This window comes from Canis lupus, chromosome 6, assembly GCF_011100685.1.
Source record: "Canis lupus familiaris isolate Mischka breed German Shepherd chromosome 6, alternate assembly UU_Cfam_GSD_1.0, whole genome shotgun sequence".
In the NCBI taxonomy this organism is placed as follows: domain Eukaryota; kingdom Metazoa; phylum Chordata; class Mammalia; order Carnivora; family Canidae; genus Canis; species Canis lupus.
The window spans coordinates 6,075,941-6,092,227 of record NC_049227.1 but is presented as its reverse complement, the minus strand read 5'-3'; the positions used below and the strand labels follow the sequence as shown (position 1 = coordinate 6,092,227).

Below are 16,287 nucleotides of genomic sequence, written 5' to 3'. Positions count from 1 at the left end.
ATGGGAACCGAATGCGGCACGGGCCAGTGTGGAACAAGGGAGTGTGGTGGTGCCGGACGGACACGGGCCGAGCGTGGGAGTCAGGCGCCCGGCTTGACCCCGCGCGGGGCTGGGGGAGCTCCCGGCGGCGGGGCGCTCGCGCTCTCCCGCCCCGAGGCCGGCGGGCGCAGTCCCCTCCTCGCCCACCGGGGGGCAGCCGCGGGCGCGCGTGGCGGCCCCGACAGACCCGCAGAGAGACCCGCCGTCGGGCGTCGGGCCCGCGTCCCGGAGCGCCAGGCCGACCGAGCCGGCGCCCCGCGGGGGCCCCCCAGGGTTTGGTGGCCTCGGGCCAGCCGCTTGCTGCCGGTGCGGGCGGGTGCGGGTGCGGGTGCGGGTGCGAGTGCGGGTGCGAGTGCGGGTGCGGGTGCGAGTGCGGGTGCGAGTGCGGGTGCGGGTGCGGGTGCGAGTGCGGGTGCGGGTGCGGGTGCGAGTGCGGGTGCGAGTGCGGGTGCGGGTGCGGGTGCGGGTGCGAGTGCGGGTGCGAGTGCGGGTGCGGGTGCGGGTGCGGGTGCGGGTGCGGGTGCGAGTGCGGGTGCGGGTGCGGGTGCGGGTGCGAGTGCGGGTGCGAGTGCGGTGCGGGTGCGGGTGCGGGTGCGAGTGCGAGTGCGGGGTGCGAGTTGCGGGTGCGGGTGCGGGTGCGGGTGCGGGGTGCGAGGTGCGGGTGCGGGTGCGGGTGCGAGTGCGGTGCGGGTGCGGGTGCGAGTGCGGGTGCGAGTGCGGGTGCGAGTGCGGGTGCGGGTGCGGGTGCGAGTGCGGGTGCGGGTGCGGGTGCGGGTGCGGGTGCGGGCCGCTCAGCCCCGCCCCCCCGCCCCCGTCCTGCTCCTGCGGGCGCGCACCTGCCGCCCGCCCTGGGCCCCGCGCCCGCCCCTCCGCCGCGCTGCCGCGGGCCCGCCGGGTGCGCCCCGGGGCGGCCCGCGGGAGCCCCGCCCCCCGCCCCCCGCGGCCCCCGCGGCCCCCGCGCCCCGGCCCTTTCCTCCGCGAGCCCGGCCCGCTGCGCGCAGCCCGCGGGCGAATCAGGCGCGGCCAGGAAGCCGCCGCCCTGCGCTGCCGCCGCCGTCCGCCCGCCGTCGGCTCGCTCGGGATGAGGGGCGCGCGCTGGGCGCCCGCGAGCTCAGGTGAGGCCCCCGGGGCGGCGCCCGCGACCTCAGGCGAGGCCCCGCGGGACGGCCGGGCTGCGCCGGGGTGGGAAGGGGCCCCCGCCCGACCCTGCGGACCCTACACAGGCCGCGGAGCCCCCGGCTGGCCCCGCCGCTTCCTTCAGACCGGTGAGGGGCCAGGCCCGGAGCCTTGGTTTCTTCATCCGTGAAATGGGACCATAACAGCCCTGCCAGGAGGCACGCGGCTCGGCAGGCCCCGGGCAGCAGCCCTCGCTCCCCAGCCCGCGCCGCTCTCCGCCGGGGCGCCCCGACCCCGACCCCGACCCCGACCCCGCCTCCCCACCCCCACCCCCACCCCCGCCCTGGCCCGGAGCGCCGGGAGCCTGCGGGGCCGCAGGTGAAGGCCGGGGTCATGGGCAGACCGAGCAGAGCCGCGCGGGCCTTCCCAGGGCTCCGACCAGACCTCCCACTCCACCCCCACCCCGGAGCCCGCCCTGCGACCCAGGGAGGCCTCAGTTTCCCCACTCAGGCCCGAGGAGGGCTGGGAAACTGGGCGGGAGGGACACTGAGGCTTGCCCAGCCCAGCCCTGAGGGCTTTCCCACAGGCCTGGCCGCTGCAAACTTTGTTCATCTGAAAACTGCGCACTTCCCTTTGTGCTATTTTGGCTCTGCAGTGCTGGGCCTGTGGCCTCCTCCTTCCCCACCCCACCCAGCCCTGCCTGCCCCTTGGGGCCCTCCCACCTCTCCCCGTTCGGCCTCCACCCCCAACCCTCCTCTGACCGCCTGCCCTGCTCCCCGACCCAGGTAGAAAAGCCAGGCCGGAGGGCAGATCTGCTCAGTCCAGGGGCAGCCACAGGCATGTGCAACAAGTTGGTCTCTCTTTTTAAAAAGAGGTTCTTAAAAACGTGATGTAAGGGGTGGGGGAGAGCTGGGAGGGCCCTTGGGGTCAGCCCAGCCTGAGACGGGGTCCTGGCTCTGTGACTGGCTAGCTGGGCGAACTCAGATCGAGTGCCTGCCTCTCTGGGCCCCCCTCTCCTCCCGGGCATCTCCCACATGGCACTCGGTGTGTCTGTGACAACTGAGGGGCTGGGGCAGAGCGCAGCCCTCCCTGGGGACCCTGCCCTCCAGTCTCGGGGGTGGAGGCAAGGTGGGGGGAGGTGCAGATCTGCATGCCCCTGGGGACCAGGCAGGGGGATTCTGGTAAGGTTGCTCCACTGCTCCTCCTGACCCCAAAAAGGCTGCCACTGCCACTTCCCATTCCACAGGGACCCAGATGATGGCAAGGCATAGTAGTCATCCAACAGTGTCCCCCCCAACTTTCATGCATCATCTCGATGCTGGGCCTCATGACAAACTGGGGGATGAGTGTCATTATTTCCCCATTTCCAAGGGGCTACCAGAGGTCAGCAACGCAGGGCTTCAACAGTGGAGGCCCACTCTGTGTTCTCGTGCTCCCCTCCCCTCCCCTCCCTCACTCAGTGCCAGGTGGATGGGGGTAGAGCGAGGCTGGGGGCACCCCGACTGTGCTGCTTGGCCCAGGACTGCAGGGCCCAGGAAGCAAGAGGGCTCCCTGGTGGCCAGGATCCTCTGGGGAAGACCACTTTTCCAGGACGGCTGCAAAGGTCAGTGGGCCGGCTCCTGGGCCTCAAGTGCAGGCCTCGGAGGCACGAGGGAGTTCTTCAAACCAGGCAGCTAGAAATCTGACCCGCAGCAGGTTACTCTTCAAGAAGCCCGGACAGTGAGCCAGGCTGCTTATCATCTGCCAGCAGTTCTTTAAGGCACTGGGTTGATCCCCACTGTATAGATGAGAAGACTGAGGCCAACAGACTCAAAGGCACAGGCAGGAGTCCTCCCTCCACCACCCGGTGCTCCCCACCCCACTCAGCCTAAAGTGCACTTGGGCTGAGGCTAGAGGCGCAGCAGAGAGGCTGAGGTGGGCGGAAAGAGGAGGGTGTGCAAGTGGGGAGGGCAGTGCCCAGGCCCCGAGAGCAGGGGACAGCCACGGACGACATCCTGGGGTGATGGGACCATCCCATCATAGGGTTGGGGAATTCTCGTGTTCCTACTGACTCAGTGTTTGGGGAAGGCGAGGTGGCTTCTCCAGGAGGGCCCCGATGGAGGCTCGGTGTTGCTCAGCCTTGCCAGTTGTGCCGTGAGGATTCAGGAAGCTGGGAGAAGTGAGGGGACAGCCGGGAGCAGCGGAGGGCTCAGGGGAGCCCAACACAGGAGCTGAGCAGCACAGAGCTCTGCTTCTCCCGAGCCCAGCCGAGCCTTCCCCCGCTGAAAAGTGGGGAGAAGCCCTCCTTCCAGGTGGCTGAACCGGGAAAAAAAGACATGCAGAGTGGATGCTCTGGGGGCTGTGGGCTCCACCTGCCTGCCATGGGGTGGGGACCCCCTCGGAAGGCGCTGTCGCCCTCGGCCGTGTCCCCGGCCACTGCCAGGAGACCGAGTCTCTATAGTTGCAGTGATTCTCCTTGGGGGCCCTCTCACGGGGGCTGTACTTACACCCACCAGGCCCTGGTGTGTGGCTGCCTGGGGCTTCGCCACGGCCTGGCAATCACAGCATGGCTCGACCAGCAGTGGCCTGGTGCCAGGCGGGTTCAGAGCCTCCTCACCCTGCAGAGCCCCCCCGCCCCCGCACATCCCACCACCAGCAGCCATGGGCAGCCCACCAAGTCTCTCTGCCCAGAGCACCCGTCTTCCCCTTAGGCCCTCGGGAACCCCCTCTGTGTTTAAAGAACAGAAATCCCACTCCCAGCTCCCCCAGGGGGCCATGAGCAGGGGCTTGGGTGCATGGGGGCCACCAGGGCTCCTGTGTGGAAGGGGCCATGGACTGAGCTCAGGGAGCAAAGCTGGGTTTACAGGCGGTGACAGGACACAGTGGGTAGAGGCAGAGTTAGGGTCCGGAGGCCCGAGTTTGAATCCTGTCTTTCTACTTTGCAGCTGAGAACCCCAGCCTGTTTCTATATTTGTGTAACGTCGGGAGCCTCTCCCCCGCAAGGGCGGTGGTGTGGATTAAGCAACGGCACATTTGAGACACAGAGTGCTGTCTGGTGGGTCCCCAGAACCTTCCAGCACTTGTCAAGTGCAGGCCGGGGTCAGATGGGGGAGCAGGGCCGGGTGCAGCCTGACCCGTTCCTGGTTCCATGGTGCTTCCATGGCCTGGGCTCAGCTGTGGGGCTGGGGGACTCAACTGGCTCTCACAGGATGCCCCACGTTGCAGCATTGCAGGACGAGTGGCCAGGAGTGGACATGAATGTGGAGAGTGAGCTGCTGTGGCCCGGGGTGGCCTTGCTGCTGCTGCTGGGGACGGTGGCAGGCCTGTGCGTGCGCTGCTCCCGCCCAGGTAAAGGCGCGGTGGAGAGGGGTCCTGGGGGTGCTCAGTCAGTGAAGCGTCTGCCTTCGGCTCGGGTCACGATCCCGGGGTCCTGGGATTGAGCCCCACGTGGAGCCTGCTTCTCTCTTTCTCTGTCCCTCCCCACCACTCATTCTCTCCCTCCCCCCGCCGCCTCAAATAAATAAAATTTTTAAAAGAGGGGGATGCGCAGTAGAGGATGAGGGCAGAATCCCCAGACCTGGCTGCAGCCCGAAGGGCAGTCAGATAAGTTTCATGAGGCAGAGATGAACCCCCTAAACTGCCCGTGAAGACAATGGGTCTGGCTCACTGTGGGACTTGGCTTTTGGTGGAACAGTGAGTCTGGGGCAGGGGAATGCTCTGGAAAAACGAGGGAGCGAGGTTGCTGTGCTGCCTGCAGCATCCACCTTCTGCACGCTCTGCTCTCCTGATAGGTGGTGAGCAAGCCCCTGTCAGTGACAGGTGGCCCACAGTGATTGGCAGTCCAGCCCCCACGTCCCATCTGAGGCCTGCCCAGGGCACAGGGGAGACAGGACGAGGGGGGCCTCGGATCTCGGTTAACACCCTGGCTGGGGACGCTTGCTAATCTAGTCTTGTTCTCTCAGCCGTGAAGAAGTCCGAGAAGATCTACGAGCAGAGGAGCCTGTGAGTGCCTCGGGGTCCCCGGCCTAGTGACTTCGTGTGGCCTGGCTGTGGGCATCCCCTCGCGTGTCCACACACCCCTCCCCTCACCCCTGCACTCCCACCTCCTCCACACCGGGCTCTAGTGGGTCCTAATTGGTCCAGGGAGGGAGGGACACGCGGGGCTGTCCTTGTGCTGCCCGGGCCTGGCCAGAGGGCTTGGGGACGAGGAGGCGCCACTCTGGGGCCTGCCCACCTGCATCTCCAGAGACACTGCCTCTGGCCCCAGCCCGGGGGAGCCCGCAGTGCTGGTGCTGGGGGAAGACGGAGAGTCCCGCCTTCCGGGCAATGTGGGGAACAGAGACTGGGCACAAAGCAGAGTGAGCTGTCTGCAAGTCTCCCCGGGAAAGTGCTGACAGAGCTCGGGGAGGATGTGGGCATGTCCTTGGGGGATTGAGAAGGCCTGGTGGAGGAGGTGGGGAGGATGGCAAGAGAGAAAGGAGGCAAAAGGGGATTCCAGAGAGAGAACAGGGCGGGGAGTTGCCGACATTGGACTGGGGCGCACACTTTCTTCTGGGGATGAGGTGGCTCGTGGGGGTGTATCTTAAGAGGCATGAGCTGGATGAGGAGGGAGGAGAGCCTTGACTGTGGAGAGAGGCCAGGGCCTTTGTCCTGAGGGTCCAGGGGAGCCACAGACGAGCTGGAAGCAGGGACTTATGTGCAGTAGGAAGCAGGGAGGTAGGAGTAGAGAGGAAACAGGGCTGGGGTGGGGGGTTGGTCACTGACCCCAGGCAGAGCCACAGGATCCAGGCACTTTGCGGTTGTGGGGGGCGAGCTGCTCTGTGTGGGAGCCCTGGGACAGTCAGCCGTGCTGGTCACTGCAGACCACGATGTGGCCCAAGGACAACCCCAGGCAGGAGGCCAGCGGCCACTGGGGTCCTTGGGCTGAGCAGGAAGGTGACTGACGGTGCACCTGGGGGCCTCTGGACCTGCGTGCACACACGCACACAGGCCGGCATGCCCATTCACACCCACATGTGCCCACACTCTTGCTCATGCATGCGCTTCTCTGGCCGCGTACATGCCTAGGGGGAAGGAACTCACGTACAGACGCGCACACACCCTTTCTCATTTCCTTTTGCAACTGAAAAACCACAATGAAATTTGAAAACAGAATGTCCGCGTCCATGCCCACCCCTGGGGCTGGGGCTGGACTCTTCCAGGGTTTTTGGCCACTTGGTGCTCTGGGTCACCAGCCCACAGCCTCTACCGGGGAGGAGGGGACTGGACTCCCCTGGTGCCCCCCACGCCCCTGCCCCGAGGCAGGCCTCCTCCGTATCTCCCCCTCTTCTCTCCTCCTCTCTTGGCCCACTCCAGGACTCTGACTGGTGGTAGAAACATAGGCTGTTTCAGCCAGAAGTGAAACCTCCTCATGGTGGGAAGGAGATGGCCTGGGTGGGAGGAGGCAGGAGGGGAGACTTGGATTCTCCCCACTTCACTTGGGTCCAGTCCTGCCTGTGGATTAAGGGCATCCTTCCCAAATCAGGTCACCCTGACTCCCAGCCCCCTGGGAGCCCCTGGAAGCCTGGGCCGGGTCTCCTTTCTAGTCCAGAGGAGGAACCCAAAGGGCTTTAATGTGTAGCTGAAATCCACTCTACCATCCTTAGTGGGGGCTTCCATTCTTGAGGGAACTTCATGGTCCAAAATGACAGCTAGAGCACCAGCCCTCATCTCTGTGTTCCACGCAGTAGTAAGAATGAAAGGCAAGGACAAGAAGGGCACACTCCTGTTGGCAGTGCCTCCTCAGAAGCAGTTTTCCTGGAAATCCCAACAATCTGGGCTTGCATTTCACTGACTTCAGCACCAAAGCCCTCAGCCATACTTAGGCATGAGGGGGGCTGGAAAATTCAGCCTTTTAGATGGGCCTAAATAAAAATCCGTTTCAGAGGACGAAGGGGATGCAGGCATGGCTAGGCACCTGGCTGTGTCTGCTAAGCCTTGAGGTTATCTCGCCGGTTACTTGGGAGGAAAGGCTGTGTTCGAACATCTCCAGAGGGGTTGAAGTTACCCTCTGGTTGAAGGCTCTGAAGAGCCACCCCACCCTCACCTCGGAATCTGAGGGCCACCCCCCCCAGCCCTGTGCACAGACCCTCAGGACCATCTCCAGGGTTCCTGGGGAGGCCATAGGGGCAGCCGGTTCCAGCCAGGGCCATGTGAGAAGGGCAACTACCCGGTGGGCAGGGCTGGGAGCAGTCCTGAGAATGGGGGGCATCGGGGAGCCCTGGCTCTGAGGCCCAGAGGGGTGGCGGCTCCTGCTCACCCTCGCCCTGGTCCGGCCCCTCTCCCCTCTGTTCCTCATCCCTGTCTGTCTGTCTCTCCATCTCTGTCTCATGAGCTGTGAGAAGCCAGGCCCTGGCTCAGCACAGCTCCATGTTTTTCCAGGGAAGAGAGCCAACAGAACTTTGCGGTGGCCCGGACCTATTCTTGTGAGTCCCTGAACGGCAGGGTCCAGAGACTGGGCTCTGGGTTGGGGGTGTCCATGTGTGTCCTCATTGTTCTGAGACTGTGGCCAGGCCTGATCTGGGTGAGTGAGGGACTGTGCTGGCAGGCTGGCTGGGGCCCAGCCAACGCCCCTTGTCCTTTGCAGTGGTCAGGCAGGCCTGGCCAGGGCCCCTGGTGGACAAAGACCCTCACGTGGCACCAACAAGGTAGGAATAAGCCCCCATCCCTGGCCTAGAGGGGTCGCAGCCCTGTGGGAGGCGTTGGGAAGGAAGGCCCCGGGGTCCCCTCTGGCCAGGCTCAGGCCAAGACCTTGTTGCCACCTCGGACCTCAGAGCCCCAGAGCTGGATTGTGAGGGCCCCATGAGGGGGCCATGGGGCTGTGGTTCGGAAACCCCAAAGCCTCTTCCCCGCCGGGCCCTGCTCGGCCCCTCCCCTCCCCCTCTCCTGCAGGAAGGACAAGCTGCTGCGGTTCTCCCCCAGCCTGGAGGGTGAGTGGCCCTCAGACACCGGGGTGGGGCGTGGGGTGGGGGGGTGCCAAGACAGGGGAACACCCGGTAGCACAGGAACTCCCCTGTGCAGGGGAGGCCTGGAGGTGCCGCGGGAGCTGGGCCAGAGGCCCTGGTGGGGCCTAGCAGGGGAAGGGATGGAGAGCAGTTGGGAAGTGGGAAGGTAGGAAACCTGGGGACCTGGAAGGCCCTTCCCTGGGGCTGGAAGGAGGGCAGGGGAGGGAGGAAGCAACAAGCGGGCCTCTCTTCCAGATTCTGAGTCTTCCAGGTACCAGAACTTCAGCAAAGGTGGGTGGGATCCCGGGAGGTGGGAGCTACGGTGGGGCCCACAGCCCAGCGCTCAGGCCTAATTCTCACCTCCTCCTGCAGGAAGCAGACACGGATCGGACTCAGCCTACATGTGAGTGGCCTTCTGCGGGCAGCCACCTCCTCCCCCCACCCTCCCTGCCGGGCTTCCCCCTTCATGAAGGCTTCCTGCCCTAGAACCACGGGCCCAAGCAGGTGCTCGGTAGCATCACTTCCCCTCAGGTGACCATGGCTTTGTGGGGACAGGGACGATGTGGCCCTGCTCTGAGGAGGGATTGTCTGGGGGACTCATCCTGCATCACCCAGAGAAAGGGCCTCGGGGATATCTCTTCATCTCACAGATGGGTGAACCAAGGCCCAGGGAAGAGGGGCAGAGGGACCAGGAAAGAACCTGGAGGGTGATGGCTGGAGCAGCCCTCTCATCCCTGCCCCCCCACAATGCCCCCACCCCAACCACACGCCTGTCCAGCCAGTGCTCTGTGTCTGTGCTTTCTTGCCAGAGACCCCATCACCACAGACTACTACAATTGGGGGCAGTTCCAGAAGCCCAGGGCAGGTGAGGAGGAAGAGGAGGAGGGGAAGAGGGAGGAGGTGGTGAGCTTCCTAAGCTACACTCCCCAGGCCAGAGGCAGTTGGGAGGCTCGGAGGAGGAGGCTGGCTGGGCCTAGGTTTGGTTGGCTGGGGGAGCTGGGGAAACTGCGGAGGCTGGCAGGGGGGTAGGAGCCCAGGAGCAGAGCAGGGAAGGGGTGTGGGGGGCAGGGAGGGGAGAGGGCGGTGGGCCACAGAGGGGAGCTGGGGCCAGGGGCAGTGGGGGAGGCTGAGCCCCTTGTCACGCAGGCCCCCGTCAGGGCTGGGCAGCAACTGCTGAGAACATGTGGGACCTCAGAGGAAGGCCCTGGGCCCGGCAGCCTTGCTGACAGACGCTGAGCCCTGTGGGTGCTGAGGAGGCTGGGATCTTTCTTAGGCCCTTAAAACCTTTGCTTTACAGAAGAAGAAACTGAGGACCGAGGGTGGGCAGGGCCTGCTGACAGGTGCTCAGGTCTGCTCCTGCACCCTGGCTCCCGCCTGGGCTACACTGAGCTGGGGGCTGGGCACATGGTGGGCAGGAAGTGGGGGGGTCCTCTTCTTCCCCCTGCCCCTCCTGAGTAGGGGAAGGGCCCTCATCTCTTGGAGCCGCTTTGACACAGACGGACGCTGAGTGGGGCAGTGGTTAGAGCTTGGCTCGCAGGGGCGATATGGGGTGCCGGGCTCCCATAGGCCCATCCAGCCTTGGTTCTCTCTGCCCTGCCCAAAGGTGCTGCTTTCAGAGCAGCCGGGGCCTGGTTCCCGGCTCTCCTCTGCCTCCAGCGGCTCTCACTGGCCCTAGTTGGCCAATAAGAAGAGGCCTCTCTCCCTCCAACTATCCAACTGCCTGTGCAACCCCATCCCCTAATCTCTGCTCCCCAGTGCATGTGGGGTGACCTCGGAAAACAATGAAGGAGGCCAGGGTAGAGGCTGCTGGAGCCAGGCCAGCATCTGCTAAGAATCTTGTCCAGGAAAACAAACAAACAAACAAAAACAAACAAACAAACAAACAAACAAAAAGAATCTTGTCCAGGAGAATGTTTGGAAGGCTCCGTGGGGAACCCAGAGGGCTGGGGCTTGGCAGGACAGATCTACTGAGGGGAAGGCAGGACAGAGGGAGGGAGGGAGAGCCGGGCCACCGGGCAGGGCCCACGAGCAACCCTCACCCCTCTGCCTGGCAGATGACGATGACGATGCCAACTCATATGAGAACGTGCTCATCTGCAAGCAGAAGGACCCCGAGTCAGGTGAGGCCGCCCCGCCTACACCCCGAGTCCAAAGCCCTCACGGCTCAAAGGCACCACCTGCCCGGAAGCCTGAAGGCTCACCGTGAGCTCCAGAGCCTTTGGATAAAGCGTCGCTCTAGTGCCTGGAGGAGGCCCAGGGGGCCCGAGCTTTCTGAGGGGATCCCTTCTTCCCTGAGGGGCCGAGCCCGGGCGCCTTGCTGGCCTGAGGACTGGCCGTGGCGGCGCCACCTGTGCCCCCTCCTGACCTGGTGTCTCCCTGCAGGCGACGAGGGATCCGAGGATTACCAGAACTCGGCATCCATCCGGCAGTGGCGGGAGTCCAGGAGGGTCGTGGGTACGTGGCCGGTCAGCTTCAGCAGCCGGGCCTGGCAGGTTGGGGGCGGGGAAGGGGGGAGAGTCGGGGGGCTGGCCTGGGGGCGCCAGGCGGGGTGGCCTCCCCTGCAGCCCTTGCAGCTGACTTCACAGTGAAGCCTCTGGCCCATCAGTGGCCTCGGCAGCCTCGTGCCAAGTGAGGACCGGACGCCTCAGCCGCCCCCGTGGGCAGATCTCTGGCTAACCTCAGGGCCGGGAGCGGCACCCCATTCCGTGTAGCACTTCCTGCTGGCTGTTTTGTGGCGTCTTGGGGCCCGGGCCGAGCCTCTGGCTGGGGAACAGGCGTGAGTATGTCTGCAAGAACCGACTGACCACATCTGCTCATCTGCCCGCTGGTCCGCAGAGCAAGTCCCGAGGGAAGCGCCTCTGTCCCTGGCAGGAAGCCCGGACGAGGACAACGAGGACCCCGATTACGTGAATGAGAGTGTGGCAGCCAGAGAAGCCTAGGGAGGATCTGGAAGGAAGGTACAGCTGCTGGTCTCCCAGGGGGTGGACCTCACAGGCCCGAGGGGCCCTACCCCAAGGGAAGAACAGGGCTGCAGAAGCCATGCGGGGGCCCCAACGGGGTTCAGGGGGCAGCACCTATGGGTGCTGAAATGGGTGCCTACCACCCCCCACGGCAGACACCCGGGTCTCAGACTGCTATAGGGGGGTGTCGGGCTGGGGAGGCTGGTGAGTTGTGGAGAGAACAGGTGGGCTCCGGGTGGCTCTCTGCAACCTCGAGTGAGTGATTTAACCTTCCAGGACTATTCCTCACTTGCCAAGTGGAGCAAATGGGGCACAGTACGTGAAGGACATGGGACAGGGGTGAGACGGGGAGATAGAGGATGGTGCCCATGACAGTCATGGCTGAACCGTGTGAAGCAACCCCCCCACGCCCACCCCATGCCAGCGAGCGTGGGACTGATGCTCATGCACACTGGCTCGCAGCTCCGCAAACGCAGAGCACTCAGCCACCTGCCCTGGGTCCCACTCGGAGTCAGCCACTGGAGCCCAGGCTGTGCCACTGCGTGGGAGACAGGACTGACCCCAGAGGGCCCTTGAAGGCCACCTGAAGCCCCGATCAGGGCAGGCAGGTGGCGGCTCCTGCGCTGGGAGAGCCCCCACAGCAGGAGAGGCCGCTGCAGCGTGAGCCCAGGTTGCCCAGCCCACTGCTCATGCACTCCCCCGACATCTAGCAGGCATCTGCCCAGGGTGTTTACTGGGGACCCAGCAATAAACAAAATCCACCCATGGGTGCCCAGCTGGCTCAATCGGCAGAGCCTGTGACTCTTGATCGCAGGGTTGTGAGTTCGAGCCCCACACTGGGTGTACAGATTACTTTAAAATCTTAAGAAAAAAATCCACTTGGATCCCCGAACATTCGGGACTCCACTCTGGTGGGAGAGAGGACACAGATGGCATGGCTGTGGGCTGAGACGACAGGAAGGACAGGCGGCATGTTAGGAGGTAACAAGCCCTGTGGAGACAAACCCTCAGAGAGGAGGCCGGGTTCCTCGGATATGGGGTGGCCAGGGCAGCCGTGGTTGCTCCCTTCCCGCCCTGCTGGGCAGCAGAGCACATGCCCAGAGGGTCTGACAAGGGTCTGACAGGGGGCAGGGCGCAGCTCTGGGTGGGGGGGCGCAGCCACGTGGCCACACCTGGGTTTTCTGAGACGGGAGAGAAGGGGCGCAGGAACAGGACCTCTGGCTGCCAAGGAGGGAGATGAATTCAGGGGGCAGCAGGGGACATACAGACCAGCGAGCATCCAGGTGAAAGGTGACTTCTTGGCCTGGGCTGCAGACAAACATGAATTTTAGATTTTTGTTCTAAGTTCATTTATTTTTAAGTCATCTCTACACCCAACCTGGGGCTTGAAATTCACGACCCCGAGATCAAGAGTCATGCACTCCGACTGAGCCAGCCAGGCACCCCATTTCCATGTATTTAAAATTTTTTTTTCTTTGATGGCTTCACTGACCCTTTGGTTGTTTTAGTATCATGTTGTTTAGCCTTGCCGTGTTTGTGTTTTTCCGTTTTTCTTGTGATTTCTAGCTTTGTACCCTTGTGGTCGGAAAAGATGTATGGGGTATGACTTCAATCTTCTTACGTTTACTGAGGCTTGTTTGGTGGCCTACCATGTGGTCTGTTCAGAGGGATGTTCCGTGTGCCCTTGGAAAGAATGTGTATTCTGGTGTTCGGGATGGAATGTTCTGTGTTTAACCGTCATGTCCACAACGGGAGTGGGTTTTGAAGGTTGAGCCCGCAGGACTGACTCACTGATGCACAGCGCAGGGGGGGCGGGGGAGGCAGGTAGAGAGGAGCCAGGGCTGGAGGTTTTAGGCTGAGCAACGAGAGAATGTCACTGTCCCCAGCCGAGGTGTGAGTGGCTGTGGGCAGAGCAGGTCTCGTGGCCGGGTAGACAGCTGAGCCTGGACCGAGGGAGAGGCCAGGCTGGAGACAGAGGCGGGTGTCCTCATTGAAAGCGACAACCGTCAATCCTCAGGGGAACAAGGCAAAGAGGAGCTGGCACTGAGCTCTGGGGACCCGCAGGCCTGAGGCTGGGGGATGAAGCCGCGAAGGGCAGTGTCCTGGGCCTGAGGAAAGCACTTCAGGAGGGCGGGAGTAGGCACGAGGCAGGCGGAGATGTACCGAGCACTGGTGGGCACTGGTGGGGAGAAAGCTTGCTCGCATTCAGAATACAGGAGTCCCAAGACAGGGAGCGGAGAACATTCCAGAAGTCCCACATTGGAACGGAGCAGAGACATGGGCCAGGGGCTGGAGGGGTTATACAGGCTTTTCAGCTGGACCATCTGGAGGCAGGAACCATGCAGTGGGCTCAAGCTTGGGTTCAGCCGTGGCTAGATGGAACCTTCGCATCCTGGCTCCTGTCAGGCTCAGGGATTTGAACTGCACAGGCCAGTGTCCACGGTGGCCCTGCTGGGGGCCGGAGTGGCCTGATTCCTGGGTTCAGAAAAGTGGAAGGGCTGCCAGGCAAGGCGGAAGCTGGGCTGAGTTACAGCTGACGCCGAGCAGGTCCCTTCTGGGTGGGAAGGCAGAGGATGCGTCCGGAAGGTGTCGGGTCACCAGACTTGCGCCACGGAAGGCCACCTGCCGTTCTGCAGAGGCATTCCTGTACTGATGAACCGCAGCCTTGGCCAGGATCAATGAGCACAGGGATTTCAGAGATGGGGGCGGCCTTCCCAGCCCAGCTGCTGGAAGGAGGCTGAATGCTGACCATCCCCACCCTCTGACTCTGGCCCAGCCACTCCAGTGGCCAAGGAAGAAAGTGCTAGTCCAAGTGACCCTTTCCCTTTTAACAAACCTTTTCATCTTCATCAAGGAGCCGAGGGAACACCAGGCTATTTACTGCCTCCTCCAGGGTCGCTTCTGTCAAGCTGCCCAACCTCTACATCCCCCCAGTTACTCCTGGGAGATGCAGGAGATGTCCAGAGGATCGTCCACCAGGCTCGGGGAGACTGGCCAGGGAAAGGACCATTACACATGGAACCAGCCCCTGGCCTGGCTTCTGGCTTCTGCAGGAACCCAAGGCTGAGGGCAACGTGGCTCCTGCTGTGACCCGATGTCAGATTCAGGGCAGGCTGCATCCCCAACCCCATGTCTGAAAACATTGTGCGTCGCTGGTATTCCTGTGCCTTTTTGCTCTGGATTCTGATTCCAAATTGCTTACTAACGTCAACTGCTGGGATATTTTCCTTGATCCATAAACTTGTACAGTTAATTTATATAGGTGGAGCCATATTTAATAATCTACATCTCCAACTAGAGATTCTCGACCATCCTGCCTCCTATGAGCATTACACATAATTTTAGCAGAGTTAGGGGGGAGCGCTGGTGCTCCATTCTTCAGGCCTCAGTTTACCTGAAAGAGATGAGGCTACAGACATCTCCGTGCTCTTCAGTGGAAACGTCTGCTGTGGACAAAATGCATCATGTTTCTGGAGGAGCAGAGCAGAGTGGCTGAGTGGTGGCCCTCTGTTGCCCCCAAATCCTTCCCTGCCCCAGGACTGGACTTGGCTGAGCTGGCTAAGCAGAAACACAACTGCTTCATGGGAAGTGAGGGGAGCCCAAAGGGAGCTTCTAGGTCAGAAAAGCCATAGCTGGAGAAACAAGATGTTTCCTTTCAACTGAAACACCTCAATAAAGCATTTTAAGACTAGATTTTCATGTCTGCTTCCCCTGCTCCATGCAAAACCTTCCAAGGGAGTGGAAGTCAAGCCTCTTGCTTAATCGACCCTGAGGCAGAGAAAGAGAGAGAGAGATGAAGAGTGTGGGGTGGGGACAGGAACCTGGTCCTGGGGTCTAATCCTTTCCAGGATGCTACATGATTCTTTCCAAAAGATAATGCCCTCAGGACAGTACCTTGTCCTCAGGAAGTGAGAGGGAAAAACAGCAGGCCAACTGCTGGCCACTTGTTACTTCACCCCCAGGGGTACTGATCTCACAGTCTGAGATACAGAGTGGGGCGCAGTGGGGCTGTGGGGGCAGCTCCAGGCAGGAGTCCTGCCTCCACAGTCACTGCGTGTGAGACACAGACACATACCTCTGGGCCCTGGTCCTCCCCTGCAAACCGCAGGGATCATGAGGCTCCAGATGAAGAATAAGACTGAGAGAAACATGTTCAAAGACTTTGTAAAACAAAACTGCAGTTTTTGAAGACCTTAATTATTTTTATCCCCTCTTCATTGAAGCCTTAACCCAAAGAGCCTTTCCTGTGTTGGTCTAGTGTCCCTGTGGCCTGGACAGAGGACAGAGCCAGCCTGGGAAGGATGGCAGAGTGGGAGGCCAGCAGGCCCTGCCCCTCTCTGCTTCCGACAGCTCTAGAGCTTCAGGCTGGAGCTCTTGAGCCCTGTGGCCAACCTTGGGCTGGGAGAGGATTTGAGGAGAGAAAAGCACGTGGGCTTGCCTGGCTATTCCAGAACCATATGCAAATCTGTGGTGAGGACACACACAGCACCTTGCTGTGGCCCTTCCTGCAAGAGCTGAGAGGGCAGGAGCCAGCATGGCACACAACTGCTTCTAGACAGGAGGCCACCAATCACAGAAGTGGAGTCACCCCCAACCCCTGTAAAAACACCACTGTAACCTAACATCAGGGATCTGCTTCAGAGCAACCTGGAATGGGGTAGAGTGGTAGGGAACACACCAGACCCAAGAATGGTCAGGTGTTGCTAAAGCTGTGAAGGTGGGTGTAGATACAGAAAGTTCACTGTATCATTTTTTTCTACCTTTTTTTTTCTTTTAAGATTTACTAATTTCAGAGAGCGAGTGAGCACGACAGAGAGAGGGAGAGAGAATCTCAAGCGGACTCTGCACTGAGTGCAGAGCTTGACTCGGGGCTCGATCCCCCTACCCTGAGATCATGTCCTGAGCTGAAATCAAGAGTTGGACGCTCAACCAACTGTACCATCCAGGTGCCCCCATTCTTTCTACTTTTTATAATTTAAAAAAAATTAGGAAAAAAACCAGTACCTTGTCTGGCAGGAACAATCATACAAAGTAAAACAAAGTTCACTGGGAAATTCCAAAGCACCATGTGCACACGATTGCACAGAAAAGGCCAGCAGTTTTCCCAAGCATCTGTACTACACCACTAGCCCCTGGGATTCCCGCACGTCCTCTCTGAAGGGCTCACTGTCCCAGGCTCCTCTGAGATGTCTATCTCTGCCCCTGACCCC

The 16,287-nt window shown here is 61.9% G+C and overlaps 1 protein-coding gene across 1 annotated transcript; it reads left to right on the top strand.

Annotated features, from left to right (window-relative positions):
• LAT2 (linker for activation of T cells family member 2) lies at positions 1 to 14,770 on the top strand. The gene is made up of 17 exons (XM_038541707.1): positions 1 to 355; positions 447 to 541; positions 835 to 934; positions 1,022 to 1,154; positions 2,616 to 2,758; positions 4,360 to 4,482; positions 5,097 to 5,136; positions 7,555 to 7,598; positions 7,760 to 7,820; positions 8,065 to 8,102; positions 8,373 to 8,408; positions 8,490 to 8,520; positions 8,927 to 8,982; positions 10,172 to 10,237; positions 10,500 to 10,571; positions 10,953 to 11,074; positions 13,932 to 14,770. The coding sequence occupies exons 1-16, from the start codon at positions 1 to 3 to the stop codon at positions 11,054 to 11,056; spliced, it is 1,497 nt and encodes a 498-aa protein (XP_038397635.1). The 3' UTR covers positions 11,057 to 11,074; positions 13,932 to 14,770.
• Positions 14,771 to 16,287: the final 1,517 nt, after the last annotated feature.

Bases quoted from the DNA above. Each gene is read 5' to 3' on its own strand.
- LAT2 (XM_038541707.1), top strand. From the start codon at position 1: ATGGGAACCGAATGCGGCACGGGCCAGTGTGGAACAAGGGAGTGTGGT. The intron at 935-1,021 runs GTGCGCCCCGGG...TTCCTCCGCGAG, and splicing joins CGCTGCCGCGGGCCCGCCGG to CCCGGCCCGCTGCGCGCAGC. The intron at 8,103-8,372 runs GTGAGTGGCCCT...CCTCTCTTCCAG, and splicing joins GTTCTCCCCCAGCCTGGAGG to ATTCTGAGTCTTCCAGGTAC.